At 38.6% G+C, this 24,444-nt stretch overlaps 1 protein-coding gene across 3 annotated transcripts in view; it reads left to right on the top strand.

The window, feature by feature from the left end:
* FERMT2 (FERM domain containing kindlin 2) overlaps positions 1–23,411 on the top strand; it is a 93,708-nt gene extending 70,297 nt beyond the window's left edge. The window contains exons 7-17 of one of the 3 annotated variants that reach the window (XM_063651600.1): positions 2,010–2,117; positions 5,315–5,449; positions 6,448–6,497; positions 7,749–7,873; positions 15,846–15,952; positions 16,085–16,306; positions 19,099–19,122; positions 19,658–19,678; positions 20,227–20,351; positions 20,973–21,114; positions 22,143–23,411. In XM_063651600.1, the coding sequence (XP_063507670.1) occupies positions 2,010–2,117; positions 5,315–5,449; positions 6,448–6,497; positions 7,749–7,873; positions 15,846–15,952; positions 16,085–16,306; positions 19,099–19,122; positions 19,658–19,678; positions 20,227–20,351; positions 20,973–21,114; positions 22,143–22,316 (1,233 nt within the window). In that variant the 3' untranslated portion in view covers positions 22,317–23,411. The remainder of the gene's footprint in view (positions 1–2,009; positions 2,118–5,314; positions 5,450–6,447; positions 6,498–7,748; positions 7,874–15,845; positions 15,953–16,084; positions 16,307–19,098; positions 19,123–19,657; positions 19,679–20,226; positions 20,352–20,972; positions 21,115–22,142) is intronic. The other 2 variants (XM_054447372.2, XM_054447373.2) reach the window with 2 other exon arrangements.
* Positions 23,412–24,444: the final 1,033 nt, after the last annotated feature.

Here is a 24,444-nt window from a genome sequence, read left to right as displayed (position 1 = left end):
CCAGGTGCAGTGGCTCACACCTGTAATCTCAGCACTTTGAGAACCCAAGGTGGGTGGATCACATGGTCAGGAATTCAAGACCAGCCTGGCCAACATGGTGAAACCCCGTCTCTACTAAAAATACAAAAATTAGCCAGGCATGGTGGCGCACGCTGGTAATGCCAGCTACTTGGTAGGCTGAGGCAGGAGAATCACTTGAACCTGGAAGGTGGAGCTTGCAGTGAGCCGAGATCATGCAACTGCACTCCGGCCTGGGCAACAGGGCAAGACTCCATCTCAGACAAACAAAAAAAAGAATTGGCAAAGTTCATTTTTAAAATTTAAGACCTCTCTTCAACTATATTTAAATAAAAGAAAAGTTTCAGAAAGGTTACCTTTTCAATTACTTTTAGATTACTAATTACGTGCCAAAGGATGTTGCTTCAAAAAACGTTTTTTTCTTGAGACGGGGTCTCACTCTGTCCCGCAGGCTGAAATGCAGTGGTGTGATCATGGCTCATTGCAATCTCAAAGTCCTGGACTCAAGCCATTCTCCCACGTCAGCCTCCCAAGTAGCTGGGACTACAGGCTCATCCAGCCACACTTGGCTTTCTTATTTTCTGCAGAGACAGAGTCTCACTTTTTCGCCCAAGCTGGTCTCAAAACTCCTGGGCTGAAGCCATCCTCCTGCCTCAGCCTCCCAAAGTACTGGGATTACTGGCCTGAGCCACCATGCCCAGCCAAATTTTTCTTAGGTCTACATTTTTTTCCTCTGTAACAGACAAACACTGTTATTTGTCTTTACTATGATTGGTATTATCTCTGCTACCATAGTACTTCACTTTTCTGGTAAGATTTAACTTTGCCATAAATATCTGGAGCTTTTTTCCCCCGTAGAAAACACTTGGCACAGAGGTTTGAATCTTTTACTTCTCTTTCAGCCTGGGGGAAGAAACCTCTCTTGGCTACCCTCTCATCCTTTTCATGTTTAGAGTATAGTCTAGATTTTAATGTTATGTTTACATTCTTTTATTATATGCTTAAGTAATTCTTTATACAACAGTAAAATCTCTATAATAAAATTATAGAAAATAATTTTAATTCATTTTCAGGCCACATCATATCTACTTTTAGTAAAGCCAAAGCTACTTTGGGAATAGTTACATTTGTGAGAGGAATGGAGATGTATTTTGTCAACATCCTAAAATACATGTTGAGCATTCCTGATTTGAAAATGTAGAATGCTCCAAAAGCTAAAACTTTTGAGGGCTGACATGATGCTGAAAGGATATGCTCATTTTGGATTTTTATGTTAGGGACACTCAACTGGTATAATGGAATATTCCAACATCTATAAAAATTCTAAATTCAAAACAGAAGGTCTCAAGCATTCTGGATAAGGGATACTCAATCTGCAGTATTCTTAAGGCATTACTATTGACTTTTATTTATATAATTAAATGGATAATTGAATAACATATAAGTAAACATTTTCCACAAGTATATTTGCCCTGTATTTTGCATACTTAAAATAACTGCCATTTCCAAGGACTTGCCACTTTATCTGGGTATGCTTCTCCACAGTGAACAAAATGTTCCCCAAAATAATTTGCTTTCTGATTACATGTTGGTATGGCAAGTTGCAGTAACAACACTGAAAAATAATCGGTAGTTCCGCCTTACTTTAATGTCATCAAATTAGATTTCTTATGTTAAAGGCTATAATGTCTAGTGGTTATTTCCCTGAAAAATAACATACAGAATCTACTTTTAATACTGTACAATCAATTATTCTCTGTCATATTTTAATGTCATTTTTAATGGAAAATTAGATGTGGGCATATGTAGGCATGTCTGACCCCATAGGTATCCTTCTAGTAATACTTGATTGTAAATAAAAATTCTTGCTTGTAAATTAAAATCCCAGGAAAAAAAGTATTAAATTTTTCTTGTCAATTGAATATTCAGAGTTTGAAATTTTTCAATGGTAAAGGTTATATATTACAAAAGAACTATTTCTCTTGCTGCAGTATGATGCAATCAGAATAAATCAGCTTTACGAGCAGGCCAAATGGGCCATTCTCCTGGAAGAGATTGAATGCACAGAAGAAGAAATGATGATGTTTGCAGCCCTGCAGGTAGTTGAAAGGTCTAGTAGTTGGGGCTTATTCGGGTAAAGGGTAGGGAGGTGTTTGTAAACAGTAATTCCAGGAACATTTCACAAGACAGAATTTTTACCATGAAGAAAGTGAGTAGACACTTAGGAAAGCAAAACAAATATATTTTCGTTTGATTTTTTATCTTTTCCAAGAGTTCAGTGGTATACTTAAGTACTTTTCTCTATTTTGTAGGAAAAAAATTATCCTCTCACCCCCAAATATATGTCTGCTCAAAGCTCCTCCGTTTTTCCTTGGAAAGAAAATATTTATTAAAAATCAGATTTCTGAAATCTAATCTGAAGCTTACCTGCATAATGTCATAAATAGCCAGGGATGATGCAACACACTATAAAATGGGCTGTAGCAAAGCGATGCTTTTAGGTGATAAGATTTAGAGAGGCTAGTGGAACCAAACGTTTTTCTACAATGATAATCCTTAAGTAGATAGCTAACGTTGTCCTTAGATTAAACCAGTTTTTTCATATGTGGTTCTTACATACCACCTCCTTCAGAATTATAGAGGAGCTTATTTAAAAATTAATTATCCACTTCATGAATAACTTTAAGGTGGCATCCACACATCCACATTCTTACAGATACTGAGGTCTGATGACCAAATTAATTCATCTTTCTTAAATTTCAGATACCCGAGTAATGCTTTGGCAAGTATTCCCAGTTATGACGGGATTCTAGGTTCAGCCTAAAGTCCTGATGAAGTTGGTGTTCTATAAATAACAGAAGTACAGGAAGCAGAGTTGACATTCAGTTGAAGAACTTTTCACTGTAGAAAGGATTTTGTTTTTCCTTAGAACACAAACAAAAATGCTCTCAGTCTTCCAAATGCCTTCTTTTATGCATCCAGAAAAGTTTTCAGTCGTGACCCAAAAAGTTGCCATTAGAAAGCAAGAATGGGGAGTGAGGTTAGCAAAAAATAAATAAATAAATAAAGCAAGAACAGCTAATTTTCACCTTAGTTTACATAATGAAAGGAGTGACAAAGAAGCATAGACAAGGAAAATCCCAGGTGACAGATGGATTAATCAGTTATTTTCTAGGGACTTGCTTAATGAGCCAGTTAGGATCCTATATTGTGTTTCCAGATAATTCTGACTCTGGTGAATTTCTTGAATTACATTCTGGAGCAGTTTGTTGGGAGTCCCCTCAAGTGGTTATGGCTTTCTTCCTGCATCCTTCTTACTTTGATACAGGCTTAGGATTTTCTAGTGGAGGTTTTGCCAATGATAGAATAATAATACCTGTAAAATATGTGTGAAAGACCACAGATTTTATACTGTTGCTTTATTTTTGTATTAAAAAATAGTACATGTTTATGGTTATTGTTTTTAAAACCAACAGATGCCTATTATATGCCTGGCACATAGTAGGTGCTCAAAACGTGTTTGTAAAATGAGAGTACACACAGTTGTGTTCTCACAGGAATGGCATGATTCTGCAGCCCACCTCCCCGAGTGTATCGTGGGCATTCCATATCAGTACAGAAGGAACACCTCAGAGACTGCAGGTTTTAGTTCATGGAAATGGAATGGTCTCAAACCATCCTCCAGGACCATTTTAGAATCTAGATTTAATGAGAGTATTTTGGCATACAGATTTGAGTTGTTGGCATACAGTTGAGTTGTTGGATGCTTTCTCAGAGACTGACTCTAAGCTTGTAGGAAGCCATCTAGTACCAGAATAAACTGTGAAAGTATGGTGAGGAGAAGATGCCTAGAATTTTTTCTTTCAGAGAGAGCCTATACTCTGAAGTATACTCTCCTTGGGACATCTGGATCCTTGTGTAAAGTAAATTTACAATAGTAAAAAGAAGCAAAATAATACAAAACAAGAAGGTGGGGATAAAAAGTAAAGTAGATGAATTAGTAACATTGTTTTTAAAGCATTTAAGTCAGAGTATGTATTAGGAAATTTAAGATATCCCTTGCACTTTTGAAAGCAAAGCTGGATTTTTTAAGTCCCATTCACAGCCAGGATTTCTCCAGTATGACTCATAAAGACATTTTGCATCAGAATTACCCAGAGCAGTGAGTAAAAATGCAAATTCCAGGCTGGACCCCAGACTTCCTGAATCAGGATCTCTGGAGTAAACCCTTTAAGGATCTGTATTTTTGACCAATTCTTCACCTGACTCTTAATATACTCTGACATTTGGGACCTGAGGGCCTCAACCTCTACCTCATTTCCCATAATTTATGAACATTGACATTTCTACCGTTGTAAGATCTCATTTCAGCACAATTGAAGTAGTCAGAGACTATTCATTACCAATCACTAAACCTTAAAACACAGAAGAACATTGGTAAGTGGCCTCAGATTAGTTCACTAAATGTTCCCATGAAATGAATGTATTAAATGAATACTTTAGACATTTGGAGTGCCACTTGTTGCTTTGAAAGGTAACTGATTAAAATTTAAAGGTTCTGCTGACCTTTGTAGAAAACCTACGGCTTAACATAATATTTGTTCTAAGTCACTTACTGAAGTATATTTAAAATCAATAACTATTCTGTATCCCAAAATTTTCCTGTCTACATATGAGTAGTCATCACTACTCACTACTCTCTCTCTGCTCCCTCCCCACCCACGTTTATGTGGGTGTCCATGTGCGTACTCACGTACAAACATTCTTACATGTGAGAATACAGAGCATGAATCAAGGATGGGGAAAAAGGGGAGCTTTAGCTTTCGACATAATAATGATGACTTTCTCCTGGGTAATAGCAATGTACAGCATTCAGTGTTCATCAGTTTCTACAAAAGACCTTATGCATATTCTGTATGTCCATTCAATATTTCTTGATAACAGGCCCTGTTATAGACACAGGGCAGAATACAATGAAAAAAAAAAAGTCAAAAATCTCTGTTAATGTGAAGTACAGTTGAGGACCAGTTAACTCTCTTAAGTCTTAGGGCCCCCAAATGATGAATTCATTGGTATGTGTCCAAAGACCCTACTTCTTTTGGATAAATATTTATTAGCAGGTTTAGGATATTGATTTCAGGTGCCATCTCCTTTATTTCCTATCGTTCTAGTTCCCAGACGTTTCTGTCTTTTCAAATTAGGTACTGAAAAGCATTAAATATAGATTCAGATAGTAATTTCATTTTAGAGTTTTACAGTTATAGCAATTATTTTAATAAAATAATTCTGGTTTCAGTATCATATCAATAAGCTGTCAATCATGACATCAGAGAATCATTTGAACAACAGTGACAAAGAAGTTGATGAAGTTGATGCTGCCCTTTCAGACCTGGAGATTACTCTGGAAGGGGGTAAAACGTCAACAATTTTGGTAGGGTGAATCTTCTTTTTACCTACTAATTTAGCTTGAATTGATGCATTCCATTTTGTGGATTTAGGTTCAAAGTATTTGGGGGTGGTGGAGAGAAATATTTAATGCTTTAGAGAGAGAAATTAGATGTTAATTTTTCAGGAACTTTGAGCAAAGTGGTTGTTTTATTTTGAGACAGCGTCTCGCTCTGTTGCCCAGGCTGGAGTGCAGTGGCACACGTCATAGGTCACTGCATTCTCAAACTCCAGGGCTCAAGCCATTTCCTACCTCAGCCTCCTGAGTAGCTGAGACTACAACCATGCACCACCACACCTGGCTAATTTTTTGTTTTTTTTAAGAGATGGGGTCTCACTGTGTTGTCTAGTCTGATCTCAAACTCCTGGCCTTAAGCAGTGCTCCCGCCACCACTGGGAAGTTTGTTTGTTTTTAAAGTAATAATGTATTAGTCTCTAATGCATTCAACAGTAAGAATAGATCTAATACTCTAATACTCTGCAAATTCTTTTACAAGTGGTGGGAAGACATTTCTGCAGAGGAAAATAATCTCAAGTCATGGTAAAAATCCACTTAGCGATGTGCACATTTGAAATACTACAAAAAGAAAAAAATAGATCTCGGGAAAATTGTGAAACGCTGGGTTTGGTTTTTAAGTATAGGGATTAGTTACTGCTGAAGAAACACTTCAGGCCTTTTACAAGGTACAGATTTATATGCAGCTACAAATAGTTTCAGCAGTATTAAAGATCACATATTCTTATGGGTTGTATAAATTGCCATTTTGATGAAAATTTTGTTAACCTTTTATGCTATTTGAAAATGCCTTTATACCAAGAAGAATATGGTCCATAAGACTATGTAATGTGATTTTGTTGTTTAAATCTTTATCATCTATATTTTGTCCTGTTTATTAAGTAAGCTAGTTCTTGATACCGGATACCAAATATTAGAAAGAATTTCAAATATTAAAAAAATTAAAAAAGGATTTAACTCTCTCCCAGGGTGACATTACTTCTATTCCTGAACTTGCTGACTACATTAAAGTTTTCAAGTAAGTACAAAAAGAGGCGGGATTCCAAATATTAATACTGTCAGTTTTATAGTCATGGTCACATTATTGAAACTAACTGTAAGTTTGACTAACAAACACATCTACTGTAAAAGGATTTACCAGTTAGGTGAACACCAAATTACCATGAGAGAAAATAACCACTTTACGAAATTAAAATCACAATGCTCATTCTTTTATCAGATAAACATATTTGTTTAAAAAAAAAAAAAGATTGTGAAATCTAGATTGCATCATACAGATGCTGAAACGTAGTAATACAGTGGCACAGCCCCTCCGGGCCTCAGTTGGAAGCAGTACATAATGAACTGTGTCACTGCCAGCGATTATTTCCTCGTTCAGAGCGCAAGATTCTGTTGAACTCTGTTCATTTGTTCATGGAACATTTTATATAAAGTTCTAGTGTATCTGATCAAGATTTTTAACACTCTATCCAGCTATATTCCACAGAATCAAGAGAGCTCGGCATTAAGGCAGAGAGGAGAAAAAGGAAAGGAGGTGATGTGGAAAGTACTATTTTCTACTATATAAGATATAGAACTACTCTAGAATAAACCATTTACCATAGCTGAACATACAACAGTTCAAAATATGGAACTTCTGAGATAAGGGCATGATTTTAGATCCACTACCCTACCCTGTCTCCTTCCTCCGTGACCCCCCGTTCTCATCTACCTGCACCTTTCCGTACACACCCTCATGACCGCTCTGTCATCTTCCTTCTGTGTTTGATATTGGAGTGGCAAGTTAATGTCACCATTGGAATTTACCCCGGAGAAAGAAGCACTTCCCCCACTTTCAGTCCTGCCCGGTAAATTTGCATCTTTATAGAGGCTCCAAGGCAATCCTGCAGACACCCATAAACCTGGAGGTAATTACAGGATCTAGGAATTTTCCAATTACTGACATTTACTTCACCTTTCTTTTCCTACCTTTCCCATGTGATCTGCTAGTTAGTGATAGATGTGATGGCTACAGCTGCAGAATACTGGAACACAGGCCCTGCTGCCTTTCTCTTCTGAACGCTGTTTGTGTGATCTTCTAGAGTAGATTGAGAAGAGAGGCTCGCATCCAGTAACAGTAGCACTGACTATAAGACACTGACCAAGGGGGATCGATTTCAGCACATGTAAAACTTGACCCCAGACTTAATAGTGTGAAACTTTGCTAATATAGTGTTAATAAAGTTACTTCAAAGTGATTTTGTTGTTGTTAATTCTCTTTGATACATAGGCCAAAAAAGCTGACTCTGAAAGGTTACAAGCAATATTGGTGCACCTTCAAAGACACATCCATTTCTTGTTATAAGAGCAAAGAAGAATCCAGTGGCACACCAGCTCATCAGATGAACCTCAGGGGTAAGGAGAGCCTGGCACGGCTATTGTTGATGGTGGCATCCCCATTGGCCTAATAGTCAATGAGCCACTTGCTGGTATAAACAAGTTTTTTTAAAAATCAGTTTCTTTAGTCCTTTGGGTACTTGAAAAATGTTTAGATATGTCTCTCTTACATAGTCCTTTTTCACAGTTTTGAAGTATTCAATTGCACATAAATATCTTGTTGTAATCTCTGTGCAGACTTGACCTGAAATGTATGATTCAACTTTTCTTTTTTGTTTTTTGAGAGGGAGTCTTGCTCTGTTGCCCAGGCTGGAGTGCAGTGGTGCAATCTTAGCTCACTGTTACTTCTGCCTCCCGGGTTCAAGCGATTTTTGTGCCTCAGCCTCCCCATTAGCTGGGATTACAGGTGTGCACCACCATGCCCAGCTGCAAGGTTTCATCATGTTGGCCAGAATGGTCTCGAACTCCTGGCCTCAATTGATCTGCCCACCTTAGGCTCCCAAAGTGCTGGGATTACAGGCGTGAGCCACCACGCCAAGCTGATTCTGCATTTCTAACTTGTCAAGTAAGCTTACGTTGTCTTTTGATCTTCAGCATTAAGGACATTTAGAGTTTCCTTATTCTGCAGGGGCTGCCTCTTTGTCTGTTTTGGGATTCTGCCTTATTTTAAGCCACGTTGTAGTCATCCCTGGGCTTTCGTCTTTGACATCCTGCTCTTCCTCACCCTCACTGATGACAGGCTGGTCCCACTCAGGGTCCTCAGCCTCTGAATTTTCCTGGCTCGCCAGTGGGGTAGCTGACACTTTCAGGGTTTGGGCAAGTCCTTCCTCTTTCCCTTTCCCAACACCTCTTCCTCACACAGTTTTGTCTTTGCTCTCATCCTGGCTTCTGAGGCCACTTCAGCATATTCCTCGGAGGCTTCTAGCTGACACCTTGAGTCTCACTGGTTTTCTCTTGTCCTGTCTTTTCAAATCCAAAGCAATCTCAGAACTAGGGGCTGGTATTTGGGTTGCTCATTTCCTTTCCTTCAGGGCGTTTGTGGCAGGCCTGCTTCCTACAGCCTGGGCTAAGCCTGGATGAAGCCTCAGCTATTGGCTTTGTTTTGGATTTTGTTTTTCCTTTTCTTCAGTAAGGTCTATGACCTACAGCTTAATTTTCTATTTCAGTGATTTCTTCTATTGGTTCTTCATACTGCTTCTTCACCTTTTTCATCTGATGATGCCCTGGCTCAGCTGGTAGGCGAATTTCCTCTCCAGATTAGTCTGGTTCTTCTGCAGGTAGATGGCATTCTGCTGCTCACTGTGATTTCTTTGCAGAGCGTTAATGAGCCTCTCGCTTGGGGTAATACTTTTCAATAAAATCACCTGGTTCACTTTCAGTTTAGATACCACTTCTCCAGAAAGCTGTATCCCCTGAGGACCACTCTCCCGTGAGCACACACCCTTGGCACGTGGCATGCCTTTTGGATGATGCAATCAGCTGGCTCCTCATTGTCTGTTCCACAGTCCTCTTACTGTATCTTCCCTTAGAGCAAAGACTGAAAAACTAAAATACACTTTCTAGACTCACCTCCAATGAGACTTAGATTCCAGTCAGGTGCATTCATGGGAGACTTAAATTCGGAATAGAGCTAAGGGGTTAGAGACACAGAAAATGAAAGGAGGGAGGTATTTCTAGGCACTGGAGCTAACACCTGCAGCCATAGTTTCCTGATTTCCCACCTGCTTGATTATAGCAAAGGTTGCACCACCCTTGGCAAGCCAGTTCTGAGTTATTCCTAGTGGCCCAGCCCATCTCTTCTTTGGGTACATTTGTACGTACACATATTTTTGTAGATAAGGCAGTATATTCCTTTCTAACTCGAAGTATTCAGATGTGGACCTGACAACAGCACCAGGGAAAGGGGCTCCAGACTGATTTCACAAAAATGACTCCCAAAACAATTTCATTTAACACTTAAAACACAGAGGTGCTTTTCCTGATTCATATTTCTGAATTGTACTTAGTACAGTCATGTATCATTTAACAGTAGGGATACATTCTGAGAAATGCGTCAGCAGGTGATTTTGTCATTGTGTGAACATTATGGAGTGTGTGTACTTACACAAACCAAGATGGTATAGCTGACTGCACACCTAGGCTATATGGTATAGCTGATTGCTCCTAGGCTACAAACGTGTACAGCATTTTACAGTACTGAATACTGTAGACAACTGTAACACTATGGTAAGTATTTGTTATCTAAACATATCTAAATCTAGAAAAGGTACAACTTGGCTGGGCACGGTGGCTCATGCCTGTAATCCCAGCACTTTGGGAGGCTGAGGCTGGCGGATCACCTGAGGTCGGAAGTTGGAGACCAGCCTGACCAACATGGAGAAACCCTGTCTCTACTAAAAATACAAAATCAGCTGGGCATGGTGGTGCGTGCCTGTAATCCCAGCTACTCAGGAGGCTGAGGCAGGAGAATTGCTTGAACCCGGGAGGCGGAGGTTGCGGTGAGCCGAGATCATGCCGTTGCACTCCAGCCTGGGCAACAAGAGCGAAACTCCGTCTCCAAAAAAAAAAAAAAGGTACACTTGTATAGAGCAGTTTCCATAAATGGAGCTTGCAGGACTGGAAGTTGCTCTGGGTGTGAGTGGGTGGTGAGTGAATATGAAGGCCTAGGACGTTACTATACACTATTATAGACTTTATTCAATAATTTTCTTTCTTCAAACCTTTGCTTACTGTAACTTTATAACTACTTTTAACATCTTGACCCTTTTCTAATGACACTTAGCTTAAACATTGTACAGCTATACAAAAATATTTATATCCTTATTCTATATGCTTTTTTTGTATTTAGATTTTTCATTTTTTTTTTAACCTTTTGTTAGCTTAAATCACAGGCACACACATTAGCCTAGGCCTCCATGAGATTGAGATCATCAGTATCACTGTCTTTCACCTCTGCATCCTGTCTCACTGGAAGGTCTTCAGGGGGAGGAACAAGCATGGAGCTGTCATTTCCTCTGGTAACAATGCCTTCTTCTGGAATCCCCCTGAAGACCTGTCTGAGGCTGTTTTACAGTTAACTTTTTTATTTAAGTAGAAGTACATTGTAAAATAATGATGAAAAGAATAGTATAGTAAATACATAAACCAGTAACGTAGTCATTTATCATTAACAGGTATTATGTACTATTTGTAATTGTACATGCTACATCTTTCTATGACTGGCAGCAGAATAGGTTTGTTTACACAGATGTGAGCTATGATGCTACAACAGCTGCAGTGTCACTAGGCAGTAGGAATTTTTCAGTTCCATTATAGTCTTATGAGGGCACTGTCGCTGTCGTATATGCAGTTTGTTGTTTACCGAAATGCTGTTATGCAATGTGTGACTGTATATTGTACATTAGGATAGACTTACTGTAGTTCAACACAGTGTTGAAATCTGTACCCTAGTACATGAGCTCTGCCTAGTAGTCACTTAAACTGTTGCTTTTAAAGTTACACAAATTTTAAAAAAATAGAAAAACTCAGTCCTGGGTAGACAATTGCTATTCCCACATGTTGGAATTCTGTAATTTACCTGAAACTCTTAATTAGGCTCGCTACCTTCTCTCTCAGTCATGGGCGTTTCACTTTTGGGTCTCTGTCATTCTTTGTTGGCTGTCAGGATCTGTTGCAGCCTTCTCCTGCTTCCGTCTTCAGCTGCCCAGGACCAGCATAAATGATCCACTATTGACTCTGAGACTAGATCTATCTTCTGGCCCCTGTTCTCACTGTCCCTGTTATATCTTAACCTTCTTCCTGTATAACTAAGAGGTCAAGTCCTGGCATGGAATTAATAAGTTTATAAGCTGTTCTCAGTTTTCATCCCACTGCTCCCAAGTCCTCTCGAAGGACTCATCACACTGATCATCACACTCATCACAGGCACCACACTGATAACACCTTGACCAAGAATCAAATGGCCTGGATGCTGCTCTTCTACTAAACGAGCCCTATGATTTTTGTTGTTTCATTTTTTGAGACTATGTTGTACATGCTTATCTCAAACTCTTGGGCTCAAGCGATCCTTCCACCTCAGCCTCCCAAGTAGCTGACACTGCAGGTGCATACTACTACACCTGGTTTAGATCTGTGATTTTGGAAAGATAGCACATCTGGGCCTATAGTATCTTCTTCTGAGAAATGAGAGTGTTAGACTGGATGCCAAGGCTTCATAGAGATCTAAAATGCAAAGTTCTTAAAAATTCATTTCAGCTAATACTAAGTGAACTCCTGTGCCACAAACTGTGCTGGGTACTAGAGATACAAGGAAGAACCACTTACAGTCTCAATCCTCAGGATGGTTTAGAGCATGTTGGGGAGATAAAATTACAATTGGGGTAATAAATAGTACTTTGGAAAGGAAAGGAAAGGAAAGGAGCAAGGGGTAAGGGTGTTCTATAACTTAATCTTCAGTGAGGATGGAGAGACTTCATCGGGGATGGAGAGCCGGGCACAGTGGCACATGCCTGTAATCCCAGCTACTCAGGAGGCTGAGGTGGGAGCATCACTTGAGCCCAGGAGTTCAAGACCAACCTGGGCAACATAGCCAGACCCCATCTCAAAAAAAAAAAAAAGCCTAGAGAGTTTTGTGCTGCTGGAAAATAGAATTTAAGGGGAAGGATGAATACTTCCTTAATAGCTATTGAATCTTATTCCTGCTAACATGAGAGATAGTCGCAGAAGAAACTGGCAGACGTTAGATGATAAAAATGGTAAGGAGATTGTTTTTTGAACTGGCAGCAGTGACGTGTCACTGAAAGAATATTAACACAAAAATGACAAGATCCATATTTATACCAGTTGTGGTGCAAAGGAGTCATTTTAGAGAGATGATAGTAATCCAAATTAAGGTAATCAACATGGAATGAGAAAAGGGGCAGATTGAATAGATACTGAGGAAGTTTGGTCAATAGTCTGGGTGATTTATTTGGGAGGAGGTTGAAGTGAGGTCATTTTTCTGACTTGTGCAATTGGGTGGATAGTGTGATACTGAGATAATGTAGAAGATGAGAAGAATGTAGAAAAAGGAGCTGGGTTTGGGGGGAAAGATGAGTTTAATTTGGGGATATTTTGAATTTGAGGTGCCTGTGGGATATCTGTTTGGAGCTAGCCTGTAGACATTGGATTAGGAGAGAGATGCACATGCTACAGATACTGTTAGGGTAGCAGTTAGCAGTAATGGTAAGTGCAGCCATTGCAATGGTTGTCTGTAATGTGAGAAGACAAGACGAAGAATAGAACCCTGCAGATCACCCATGTTTAAGAGACAGGGCAGGTTAGAAGAAGGGGACCTTGCAAAGGAAACAAAAAAATGCAAAGGAAGACTATGGCAATGAAGTATGATGAAAGCTAAGATAAAAATTGTTTCAAAAGGACAGAGTAGTCAACAGTGTCCAGTACTGTAGTAAAGTAAGGTAATTAGGCCAACATAGTATCTAGCCATGTAGTTCATGACCTTGATAAGAACAAGTTAAGTAGACTTCAGTGGTTTATTGAGTATGGAGCCAAAGTACAGTCATTGAGAAGTAAATAAGAGACAAAAATGCCTGGGCACGGTGGTTTATGCTTATAATCCTGACATTTTGGGAGGCCAAGGCAGGTGGTGGATTGCTTGAGCTCAGGAGTTTGAGAACAGCCTGGGTAATATGGTGAAACCCTGTCTCTAATTAAAAAAAAAAAAAAAAAAAAAAAAAGGAGGCAAAGCTTTTTAATGAACCTTATCTATGACAAGGAAGGGGGAAAGAGGTAACAGAAAAGGGAGGTATGTTGTGGTGTAAGATGGGAGAGACTCAAGGAAATTAAATGCCGATGGAAATGTGGTAGTAGAAAGAAGGAAATCTAGTGTCTGAGAGGGAGGATCTCGGTGGAGCAGGGTTGCTGGGATGGTAATGAACTCGGATAGGAAAGCTGGAGGATGAGGGATGCCTCTTGCACTGCGTAGAAGCAAGGACAGCTAAGTTTATCTTGTAGGGTGGCAGGAAATGGATGGACTTCTGGTGGCTTTCATTTTCTTGGAGACATAAGAGGTAGAGTTGTCCCTTGAGACTAAGTGACATTGTAGAATGTCTGAGAAGATTTGAAATAGGCATTGTTGAAAATGTCTGTATAAGCACGGAAGGATGCAAGCATAAAGGGTCCAGTTGAGGTTGGTATCCATGAGTCTCTAGTGAAACCTTTTTTTCTTGCTCCTTCCCATCTTGCAGTGCTAAGCAGCCTGAGTATAGGCAAGGAAAAGTTAGAGGGATTTATTTACCTAGGGTGCAGATTTTGCTAGGAGAATGTATAATGTGAAGAGACAGTGAGTCTCGGCAGTTGGAGTTGTTGTCCAGTGAATGTGGTCCAGGCTCGTTGGGAAGGAGGGGGCTGTTGCTTCCTTCTGTTGCTGTTGGGGAGAAAGTGGAGGGGTTGCAGCATAGGGTTCCTCAAAGAGTTTGATGAGAGTTAGGATTAGAGATTGTGATCAGAATTGGCTGTTTGCATTTCATCTTTCAGAAGTACACTAATTGGGTAACTGAGGAAGTCCAGTGGTTGCCGTGGAAGTAGGTAGCCGAGGTGGCATGGAATGGGTGTTTGAGATGTGGCCCCTGTAGGCCTCTGAGCCTACACTAGTGCCTGAGTTACCACCCACTTTGTCTCTCCCTGTTTAGTTTTCTTGTTTTTTTAAAAGAGGCCTAATTATTATGGAATTGTGTACTGTAAATCCTCTTGAATTATTAATGATATTTATGCAACAGATTGTGTACTTTCAAACAACTGTTTTCAACTTTGCATGTTAAACAGTTTGTCACACATGTTCTCTTCATTCTAAAGCCTGTATAAAAGGAGATATAAAAGAAGAAATTTATATGTAGTAAATATTTTAAAAAGAAAACAAAGGGCAGGGGGGAATCTACCAAATTCATGGTAGGAGTTGCTTCTGGGGAGGAGAATAAAGATGGCCTCTCCTTTATCTAAAGTGTTCTTTTTATTTAATACTAAAATATTTATGTAGACAGGGAAAATGACAATTTTAACATTTGTTCTTCTGGATATGGAGTGTGTATGATCTTCTTATATTCTGTGCCAAGAGGAATTGAAAAATCAAGCCCTACTAACAGTTTAAAATTTTCTTCGTAGAGCTTACTGCATGATCATATGACATTGTGCTTTGTTCATGTCATTCTCGGACAATTGGAATAAGCTTTAGGAAGCTTTGACATGTGTATTATCTTATTTATCCTTAAATCATCCCTGTGAGGTAGAGTTCAAGGTCAGGAAATGTCGACTTAGAGAAGTTAAATGGCCCATAATGATTATTAATAAATGACAAAGAAAGGTCTGGAACCCAAGTCTCTCTGACTGCAGAGCTCTACTTCGCTATATTTATTATACTGTTACTACTACTTGTTTATGCCAACTATTATGCCATTATCTAACACCTAGTTCAGTAAATCTGCACTCCTTTCTGTAAAGCCTCCTACAAAGTGAATTTCTGAAGAGACAGAGTTTCGCTTTTGTTGCCCAGGCTGGAGTGCAACGGCGCAATCTCGGCTCACTGCACCCACCACCTCGCAGGTTCAAGCGATTCTCCTGCCTCGGCCTCCCAGTTAGCTGGGATTGCAGGTGTCCACCACCACCCCTGGCTAATTTTTTGTATTTAGTAGAGACATGGTTTCACCATGTTGGTCAGCTGGTCTCAAACTCCTGACCTCAGGTGATCCGCCCTCCTCGGCCTCCCAAAGTGCTGAGATTACAGGCGTGAGCCACCACACCTGGCCTGAATACAGTTGTTTTCATTCCAGCTTCCCAAGTATATGTGTATGTTACCTTCTGCAGCAGATGCCTTCATAAAATACTATGGCAAAATCCAACATGTTAAGATGCCACAAAATTAGGGCTGCTTATATTGACTTGAGATTTCTTAAAAGTAAATTTAGCCGTTTTAATAATTAAAAATTTTTTGTTACAGGATGTGAAGTTACCCCAGATGTAAACATTTCAGGCCAAAAATTTAACATTAAACTCCTGATTCCAGTTGCAGAAGGCATGAATGAAATCTGGCTTCGTTGTGACAATGTAAGTTTTCCAGTTAAAAATACACTTCAGTTTTCTTGTATTTCTAAATGAGTTGACCAGTCATCCTTATATTTTATACTTGAAAGACCCGCCTCGTGATACATTGCACACATCAGTATTTCTTTTCTCCAGGAAAAACAGTATGCACACTGGATGGCAGCCTGCAGATTAGCCTCCAAAGGCAAGACCATGGCGGACAGTTCTTACAACTTAGAAGTTCAGAATATCCTTTCCTTTCTGAAGATGCAGCATTTAAACCCAGATCCTCAGTTAATACCAGAGCAGATCACGACTGATATAAATCCTGAATGTTTGGTGTCTCCCCGCTATCTAAAAAAGTATAAGAACAAGCAGGTACTTGCTCATTTTACTTCATCTACTGTTTTCTGCTGGTTTGTTTTTATAATTTTGTACATAACTTTGTTTTTCCGCTCTTGAACAAAACTTTTTAGTCTTAATTTTGTATCAGGTGGTTAGAATATAAAATACAGTTATAGTATCCCTAATCTAAACCTCTGAAATCCTCCAAAATCCGAAACTTTTTGAGTGCCAACATGATAATGCTCATTGGCACATTTTGGATTTCAGATTTGGGATCCTCAACTGGTAAGTATAATGCACATATTCCAAAATCCAAAAAAATCTGAAACCCAAAACACTTCTGGTCCCAAGAATTTTGGATAATGGATACTCAATCTGTAGAAAATAAAGTAACCTTTAGTCAATTTAAATTGGTCATTAAAAAAAAAAATCTTTATCATTTTAATAGAACAGATAAGGACGCAGAATAGTTAACTTACTCTAAACAACTTGCAGAAATCATTCGGTTAACATGGTGTTCTTTCAGACATTTTAGGGAATTGAATATGGTCTCAATGCTTTGTGTTCCTTAATTTATTTAATTTTATTCTGTATATAATTAAGTAAATGTGACATAAAGTGCAGCTAGCATTTCTCAACAAAATCTATAATACCTACTCTTGTTGAAATTGGCTTTTCCAGCTTTAGAAACTTTACAAGAGTACATTTTTAGCCATGTCTTTTCTTAACATTATCAGTCAGAACCTAACCAAAATTTTACACATAGTTACAAAGTTACACAGTTTGGTAAATTTTCATTGAAATTGGCTTTTGTTCACTCTGTTTAGAATTCTTTTCTTTGGAAATTAATACCATAAAAGGGCTGCTACTTAGGAAAATGGTTCTTTGGTACAACATAAAAAGTTCTTTACAGGGGAATTTCACTTGGGATAGGCCCTGGTATTCTCTGCCCCCAACATCATGCCATAAAAGGAAAAGGCTTCAGTTTGGGGGTGGGGGGACGAAGACCTTTAAAATAAACATTTTGTTTTTATCTGATTTTGCTTTAATCTTTGTTAAGGAATAATTTTAAAACATACTAAAAAGGCTCAATGAAATGCCCAGAACACTTATTAATTCCTTAACTTTAAATATAATATTTATTATATGGGTCTGAAATTATTTCTACCTAAATGTTCAGAAGTTTTAATCACAGAATGTTTGTCTTTAAGTCTCAGAGGTTGTGTAAGCCTAGAAATTGTTTATCCCATGCTCATATGATGTGGGAGTAGTAAGGAATGGAGGAAATGCTGCCCTGGGGAACTGTATGGAATGTAGATTGTAAGTTAAAAAGGGAAAGTAAAGCAAGTGCTAATTTCATTTTTCATTCGTAGTCATTTAAATATTTTAAAATTATTTATACAGAATCTTGTTTCTAAAAGTGAACTTATTTGCCTTCAAAGGCAATAAGTAATTTCAAACCTGACCAATTTTATCATTTCACAGTAAGGTATCAGGGAGATGAAAGAGCTTAAACGAGAACTGCCACACATTGTTTTCACTGTCAACTATTTGTTTTCTCAGATGCCTTTTAAATGATAGTTCTTGACTAGAAACTATCAACTGAAGATTTATCTTTAACTGACAGGAGGACAGTTTGTGTGTGGTCCATGGTTAAAGATCCTTCTGGCCTTGCCTTTCATGTTGCCATCTAATCAAATGCACATTTTTAACCCTCCTTTCTCTCATTAGAGTTATCGGTTAGATTTTTTGGTGTGTATTTTGTTCTTTTTGAGGCAGAGTCTCTCTGTCTCCCAGGCTGGAGTGCAGTGGCACCGTCATAGCTCAAGCGCACTGCAGCCTCCATCTCCCAGGCTCAAGCAATCCTCCCACCTCAGCCTCCCTAGTAACTAGAACCACAGGCACGCACTGCCACTCCAGGCTAATTTTTGTATTTTTTGTAGAGACGGGGTCTTGCTATGTTGCTTAGACTGGTCTCAAACTCTTGAGCTCAAGTGATCCGCCTGCCTTGGCCTCCCAAAGCACTGGGATTACAGGTGTGAGCCACCACACTCTGCTGGAATAGACTTATAAATTGTTGGCCAGGCACAGTGGCTCACACCTGTAATCCCAGCACTTTGAGAGGCCGAGGCGGGTGGGTCACTTGAGGTCAGGAGTTTGAGACCAGCCGGGCCAACCTGGTGAAACCCCATCTCTACTAAAAATACAAAAATTAGCCAGGAGTGGTGGTGCACGCCTATAATGCCAGCTACTTGGGAGGCTGAGGCAGGAGAATCGCCTGTACCCGGGAGGTGGAGGTTGCAGTGAGCCAAGATGGCGCCATCGCACTCCAGCCTGGGTGACAAGAGTGAAACTCTGTCTCAGAAAAAAAAGAAAAAAAAATTGCTTCCAGAGAGTAGCGACCATGATGTTATTGCCCTGGTGCCTAGTAAGTAGTGACATTTGTGTGTCAGATACCACACTAGTCACCTGGACGTAGTGCTCAGTAATTATTAAGCTATATCCAGTTGCATTCTGGAGGCTGTAGGAAGATGTGCTGGCCACAAGGACATTCTTCTCTACCAGGGCATAGACTCGTAGTTTTCTTTTGGGTCTATCAAAATAACCTGTTGTATTTAACCTACTTTAATTGCCTTCAATTATACATATATTAACTAAACATGCTATGGGTATTTTTAAATATAAATATGACTCTCAAACTGGATTTTTAAATTTTGAAGAATTATTCTATATGTTGATTTATGTTCATCTAAATGGAAATGACTAATGCCATAAAGCTGAAATTCCTCATGTAGTATACGGCATCTTTTTATTTTCCCTTCCAGGAAAAAGGATGCAAAAAACACATGGTAACTGAGAGGTTTGCTTTTCTTGTGGAAAAAAAGAAACAGATGGGCACTGCACTTATTTTATGCCTTCAAATTCTTATTTCTGAAAAGCAGTGCATGGATTATATTATCTGACTAAATCTGAGAAGACTTTAAAGGCTTTTGGATACTTTTATTTTGCTACTAAAATAATTGGCTTTACCCTAACCAGTGAGAACTGGGTACACGATGTAGGGGGAAAGAAGTATTTGCTCTTTTTATCTTCTCCCTACAAATTTCTACCCTTAGGTTCTTTAGCAACATTTAACATTCTAAAATAATGTGGAGCGTTTCTCAGTGTTCTAAATGGAAAGTAATTGCTGCTTCCTCATTTTCATTTTTCATTCTTGCATTTACTTTGCTTGGTTTCTACCTAAAGTAGTTTTTTGCATGACTTTTGGCTGGAATTTTGGTTTGCAGGTGACCGCAGCTTTTTCTTTGCTTCATTGCCATTTTTTCTGATTGCCTGTTTTTTTCTTTCTGCTTCCTTTTTCTTTCCTCGCATTGCCATCTACAGCCAGGCTATATAAGAGATTTGGTAAGTTCACCATATTTACCAAAAAAGAAAAAGAATAAATAAAAATTCATAGCCACAACCTTCCCTCATGGAATTTACCCCAGTAGTGAAATTTAAATTTAAAATAGAAATGATTATGGTGATTTCAAGTACCTTAAAGCTGCTAACAAATATTCCTGCTAGAAACATGTATTCCAGGTATTCATTCTGATTATAGATGTAGTGCTAAATTTAATTAAAACTCATGTATATGTGGATTAGAATGTGCTGTTCTGTAATAGTAGTACCGTTATGTGTATGCATTTGGAATATGTCTCAAGTGTGGCAACTATGTACTCCTAGTAGTACTTTTTGTTGATATATGAAAACTGAAATTGACTTATTTTGAAAAATCGTTATACATTACGTTATTACAGTGTCCAAATGTAGCTTCAGATATTTTGATTTCAACTCTTAAACAATATGATTTTGGGGTATGAGGTGCGTAATTCAATCTTTTGATCTTTCGTCTCAGTTCTCCCATGAGAGAATAATGTTCAATGGTAAAGGTGATGTTTAATCATGTTTAGATAACAGCGAGAATCTTGGAGGCCCATCAGAATGTAGCTCAGATGAGTCTAATTGAAGCCAAGATGAGATTTATTCAAGCTTGGCAGTCATTACCTGAATTTGGCATCACTCACTTCATTGCAAGGTCAGTGGTTCTAAGCATCTATGTGTAAACCTTAATCTGCATTTTTGCTTAATCTACATCATGTAATTAGATATTAAACATTTAAAGCATACCTATGTAGACCCATTAACTCATATTACAGTAGAATTCTAAGATTGTTAGAATGTATTTTGTAAGCTTTTAATTTCTACATTAAAAATTCAAGATAATTGTGTTTGTTTTACTACTAAGAGAACAGCACTCGGCCAAGCACGGTGGCTCACACCTGTAATCCCAGCACTTTGGGAGGCCGAGGTGGGCAGATCACGAGGTCAGGAGATCGAGACCATCCTGGCTAACATGGTGAAACCCTGTCTCTACTGAAACTACAAAAAATTAGCCGGGCGTGGTGGTGGGCGCCTGTAGTCCCAGCTACTCGGGAGGCTGAGGCAGGAGAATGGCGTGAACCCAGGAGGCGGAGCTTGCAGTGAGCCGAGATCGCGCCACTGCACTCCAGCCTGGGCAACAGAGCGAGACTCCGTCTCAAAAAAAAAAAAAAATAGTACTCTTTTAGGGTTAGAGAGAACACTTATCTTGAAGAAAAGCAGTCCAACATGTTCCCCCACAACATGTTTTTAACTGTTCTTTTCTTAAATGTTATAGGTTCCAAGGGGGCAAAAAAGAAGAGCTTATTGGAATTGCATACAACAGACTGATTCGGATGGACGCCAGCACTGGAGATGCAATTAAAACATGGCGTTTCAGCAACATGAAACAGTGGAATGTCAACTGGGAAATCAAAATGGTAAACTCGTAACAATGTTACTTGAATATAGTCCTTCTCTGATACAAATTAGTACATTAAGAATAAAAAGGCCTATAAATTCTGATGATTATTTGTACCACCACCTCTTAAAGTACAGACAGACCATGGTTGACTATTCATTTCTCACTTAAATTTGCCTATTTCATAATTAGCCCAGTTACTAAAATTCTAAGTGCATAATTTGCTTAGAGTGTTGCCTTTTTTGTCTTTCTGTAATGGATAAAGCCGGTCTACTCAGAAATAGCAGCTGCTATTTGTTGAATGCCTACCCTGTGCCAGACATGATACTAGAGGCTTACATTAGTACCCTGTCTCTAAACCTCATCACAGCCTTTTAAGGTAGTTGGATTACCGTACGTTACAAATGAAGACACTGCAATATAGAGACCTGAGGGCCATCTATGACCACGCACAAAGTAACTACAGAATCATTTCAAACTCAGCTGCTTTAGGCTTAAAAACCTGGCACATTTACCACTGTACATCATCATGTTGCCCCCGGTCTTGGAGTATACGAATATCATTTAAAATGAACCATCTTTTACTAATAAGTCATTTGATTTAGGATCATATTGGATTTATTGTATCAATTCCTATTACTTCAAAGAATCTTATATTTCTGAAATACTCAAAGGTGATACCTAAAGTTTAAATATCTGAAGCGAATATTAAAACACAGGAAGTAGGTTTTCCTCCACGACTTGAAGAGAGGCATTCACATTAATTGAATCACCAGAGACCATTTGAGAACTGAACGACCTAAAACCCTTGCATTCCTAGTCTTCCTTTTCGGAACATGAAAACTTAAAAGTGTAGGGGAAGGGCAATAAACTTAGCTTCTTCTTTGGGACTTAAAGGCATTATTAGTTTAGGTTTTAGACAGACTGATTATTTGAGGATCAACAAGTGTTTTGTGATAGGACAGACTTTAAGTAGCACAGTAGTTTTGTGTGGACCCAGCCACCTAGCATTTGGGACAGCACTGATGGTTCTTGTCTTTGTTCCAGGTCACCGTAGAGTTTGCAGATGAAGTACGATTGTCCTTCATTTGTACTGAAGTAGATTGCAAAGTGGTTCATGAATTCATTGGTGGCTACATATTTCTCTCAACACGTGCAAAAGACCAAAATGAGAGTTTAGATGAAGAGATGTTCTACAAACTTACCAGTGGTTGGGTGTGAATAGAAATACTGTTTAATGAAACTCCACGGCCATAACAATATTTAACTTTAAAAGCTGTTTGTTATATGCTGCTTAATAAAGTAAGCTTGAAATTTATCATTTTATCATGAAAACTTCTTTGCCTTACCAGACCAGTTAATATGTGCACTAAACAAGCACGACTATTAATCTATCATGATATAATAAACTTGAATTTGGCACACATTCCTTAGGGCCATGAATTGAAAACTGAAATAGTGGGCAAATCAGGAACAAACCATCACTGATTTAAGCTAGCCAAACTGTAAGAAAGAAACAAGCCATCTATTTTAAAGCTATCCAGGGCTTAACCTATATGAACTCTATTTATCATGTCTAATGCATGTGATTTAATGTATGTTTAATTTGATATCATGTTTTAAAATATCATACTTCTGGTAGCCATTTAATTCCTCCCCCTACCCCCAAATAAATCAGGCATGCAGGAGGCCTGATATTTAGTAATGTCATTGTGTTTGACCTTGAAGGAAAATGCTATTAGTCCGTCGTGCTTGATTTGTTTTTGTCCTTGAATAAGCATGTTATGTATATTGTCTCGTGTTTTTATTTTTACACCATATTGTATTACACTTTTAGTATTCACCAGCATAATCACTGTCTGCCTAAAATATGCAACTCTTTGCATTACAATATGAAGTAAAGTTCTATGAAGTATGCATTTTGTGTAACTAATGTACAAACACAAATTTTATAAAATTGTACAGTTTTTTAAAAACTACTCACAACTAGCAAATGGCTTAAATGTAGCAATCTCTGCATTAATTAAATGCCTTTAAGAGATATAATTAACGTGCAGTTTTAATATCTACTAAATTAAGAATGACTTCATTATGATCATGATTTGCCACAATGTCCTTAACTCTAATGCCTGGACTGGCCATGTTCTAGTCTGTTGCGCTGTTACAATCTGTATTGGTGCTAGTCAGAAAATTCCTAGCTCACATAGCCCAAAAGGGTGCGAGGGAGAGGTGGATTACCAGTATTGTTCAATAATCCATGGTTCAAAGACTGTATAAATGCATTTTATTTTAAATAAAAGCAAAACTTTTATTTAATATTTATTTTTGTACTTGTTTTTAATGTTTACATAGTATTAATTTAGTAGAAATGAACTTCTGCCTTTTGGAATTGCTTTGCCTGCATGTTATTTTGTGAAAACAACTGGTTAGTATTCCACAGCATCGCCAGATAGAGATACTTTATCTCAAAGATAGTCTTTCACCTCAATTGAAAAACCCTCATTTTCTTAATACTTAAAAATGAATGTGTAATATCTAAATGTTAGAAATGTACTTATAAATAGAAGTTGGCTGTGGCAGAATTTGTTTTAAATAACAAAATTATTCTTGGTTTACAAAAAAAAAAATACATTTATGAATTTACTCCCAGTCATTACTGCTGTCATCATTCAAGACTCAGATGTCTAGTCCTTTACCCTTCGCATGTAATCAGTTCCTGTTGATTTTCCCCTCACACAGCCTTGCATCTTTTCTCTTGTCATTGTGGTCACCATCATCCAAATTCAGTTCTTTGTCCTGTGCCTGCTGTAGTGTGGCACCATCTTAAGCTAAGGCTGTGATGACATTCTCCATGACTTTTCTTTGTACTATAAAGCCGTAACAGGCCTTGCTCCAAAATCTAAGAGCTCCTTTCCACTAAACGTTTTAAAATATACTCCCTTTCCTCATCTTTAGTAAGTGACTGCAAGTCACCAACTTACATAGTCAGCAACTCAAATGTCACTTACTAAAAGCCCCAAAACATGTTTGATTGAAACCACACCTATTCAAGTGCTTTCTAGTCCCATGGCCTCCACACAAGTGAGAGTAGCCTCCGTGCTGATTGCCACACCTCTGGTTTGCCCCACTGCCTTCCCAGTGATTTTGAGATTAATCCAGCCCCAACATAGTGCTGGCTGCATTTCAGCGCTAACGACTCCTTATTGTCTACAGGATAAAAACCAAAGTAAAGTGCTCAGAGGTTTTGTATGGTCTCCGAGCCCACATTTTCATCCTTATCTCCCAACAATCTGCATTCCAGTCCAGCTGGGCAGCTCACATTCTCCACTTTGCACTCATCCATCTATCA

The sequence above is a fragment of the Pongo pygmaeus genome, chromosome 15, assembly GCF_028885625.2.
Source record: "Pongo pygmaeus isolate AG05252 chromosome 15, NHGRI_mPonPyg2-v2.0_pri, whole genome shotgun sequence".
NCBI classification, from domain to species: domain Eukaryota; kingdom Metazoa; phylum Chordata; class Mammalia; order Primates; family Hominidae; genus Pongo; species Pongo pygmaeus.
The sequence above is the reverse complement of the archived record's forward strand: the minus strand, read 5'-3'. Positions and strand labels throughout refer to the sequence as shown.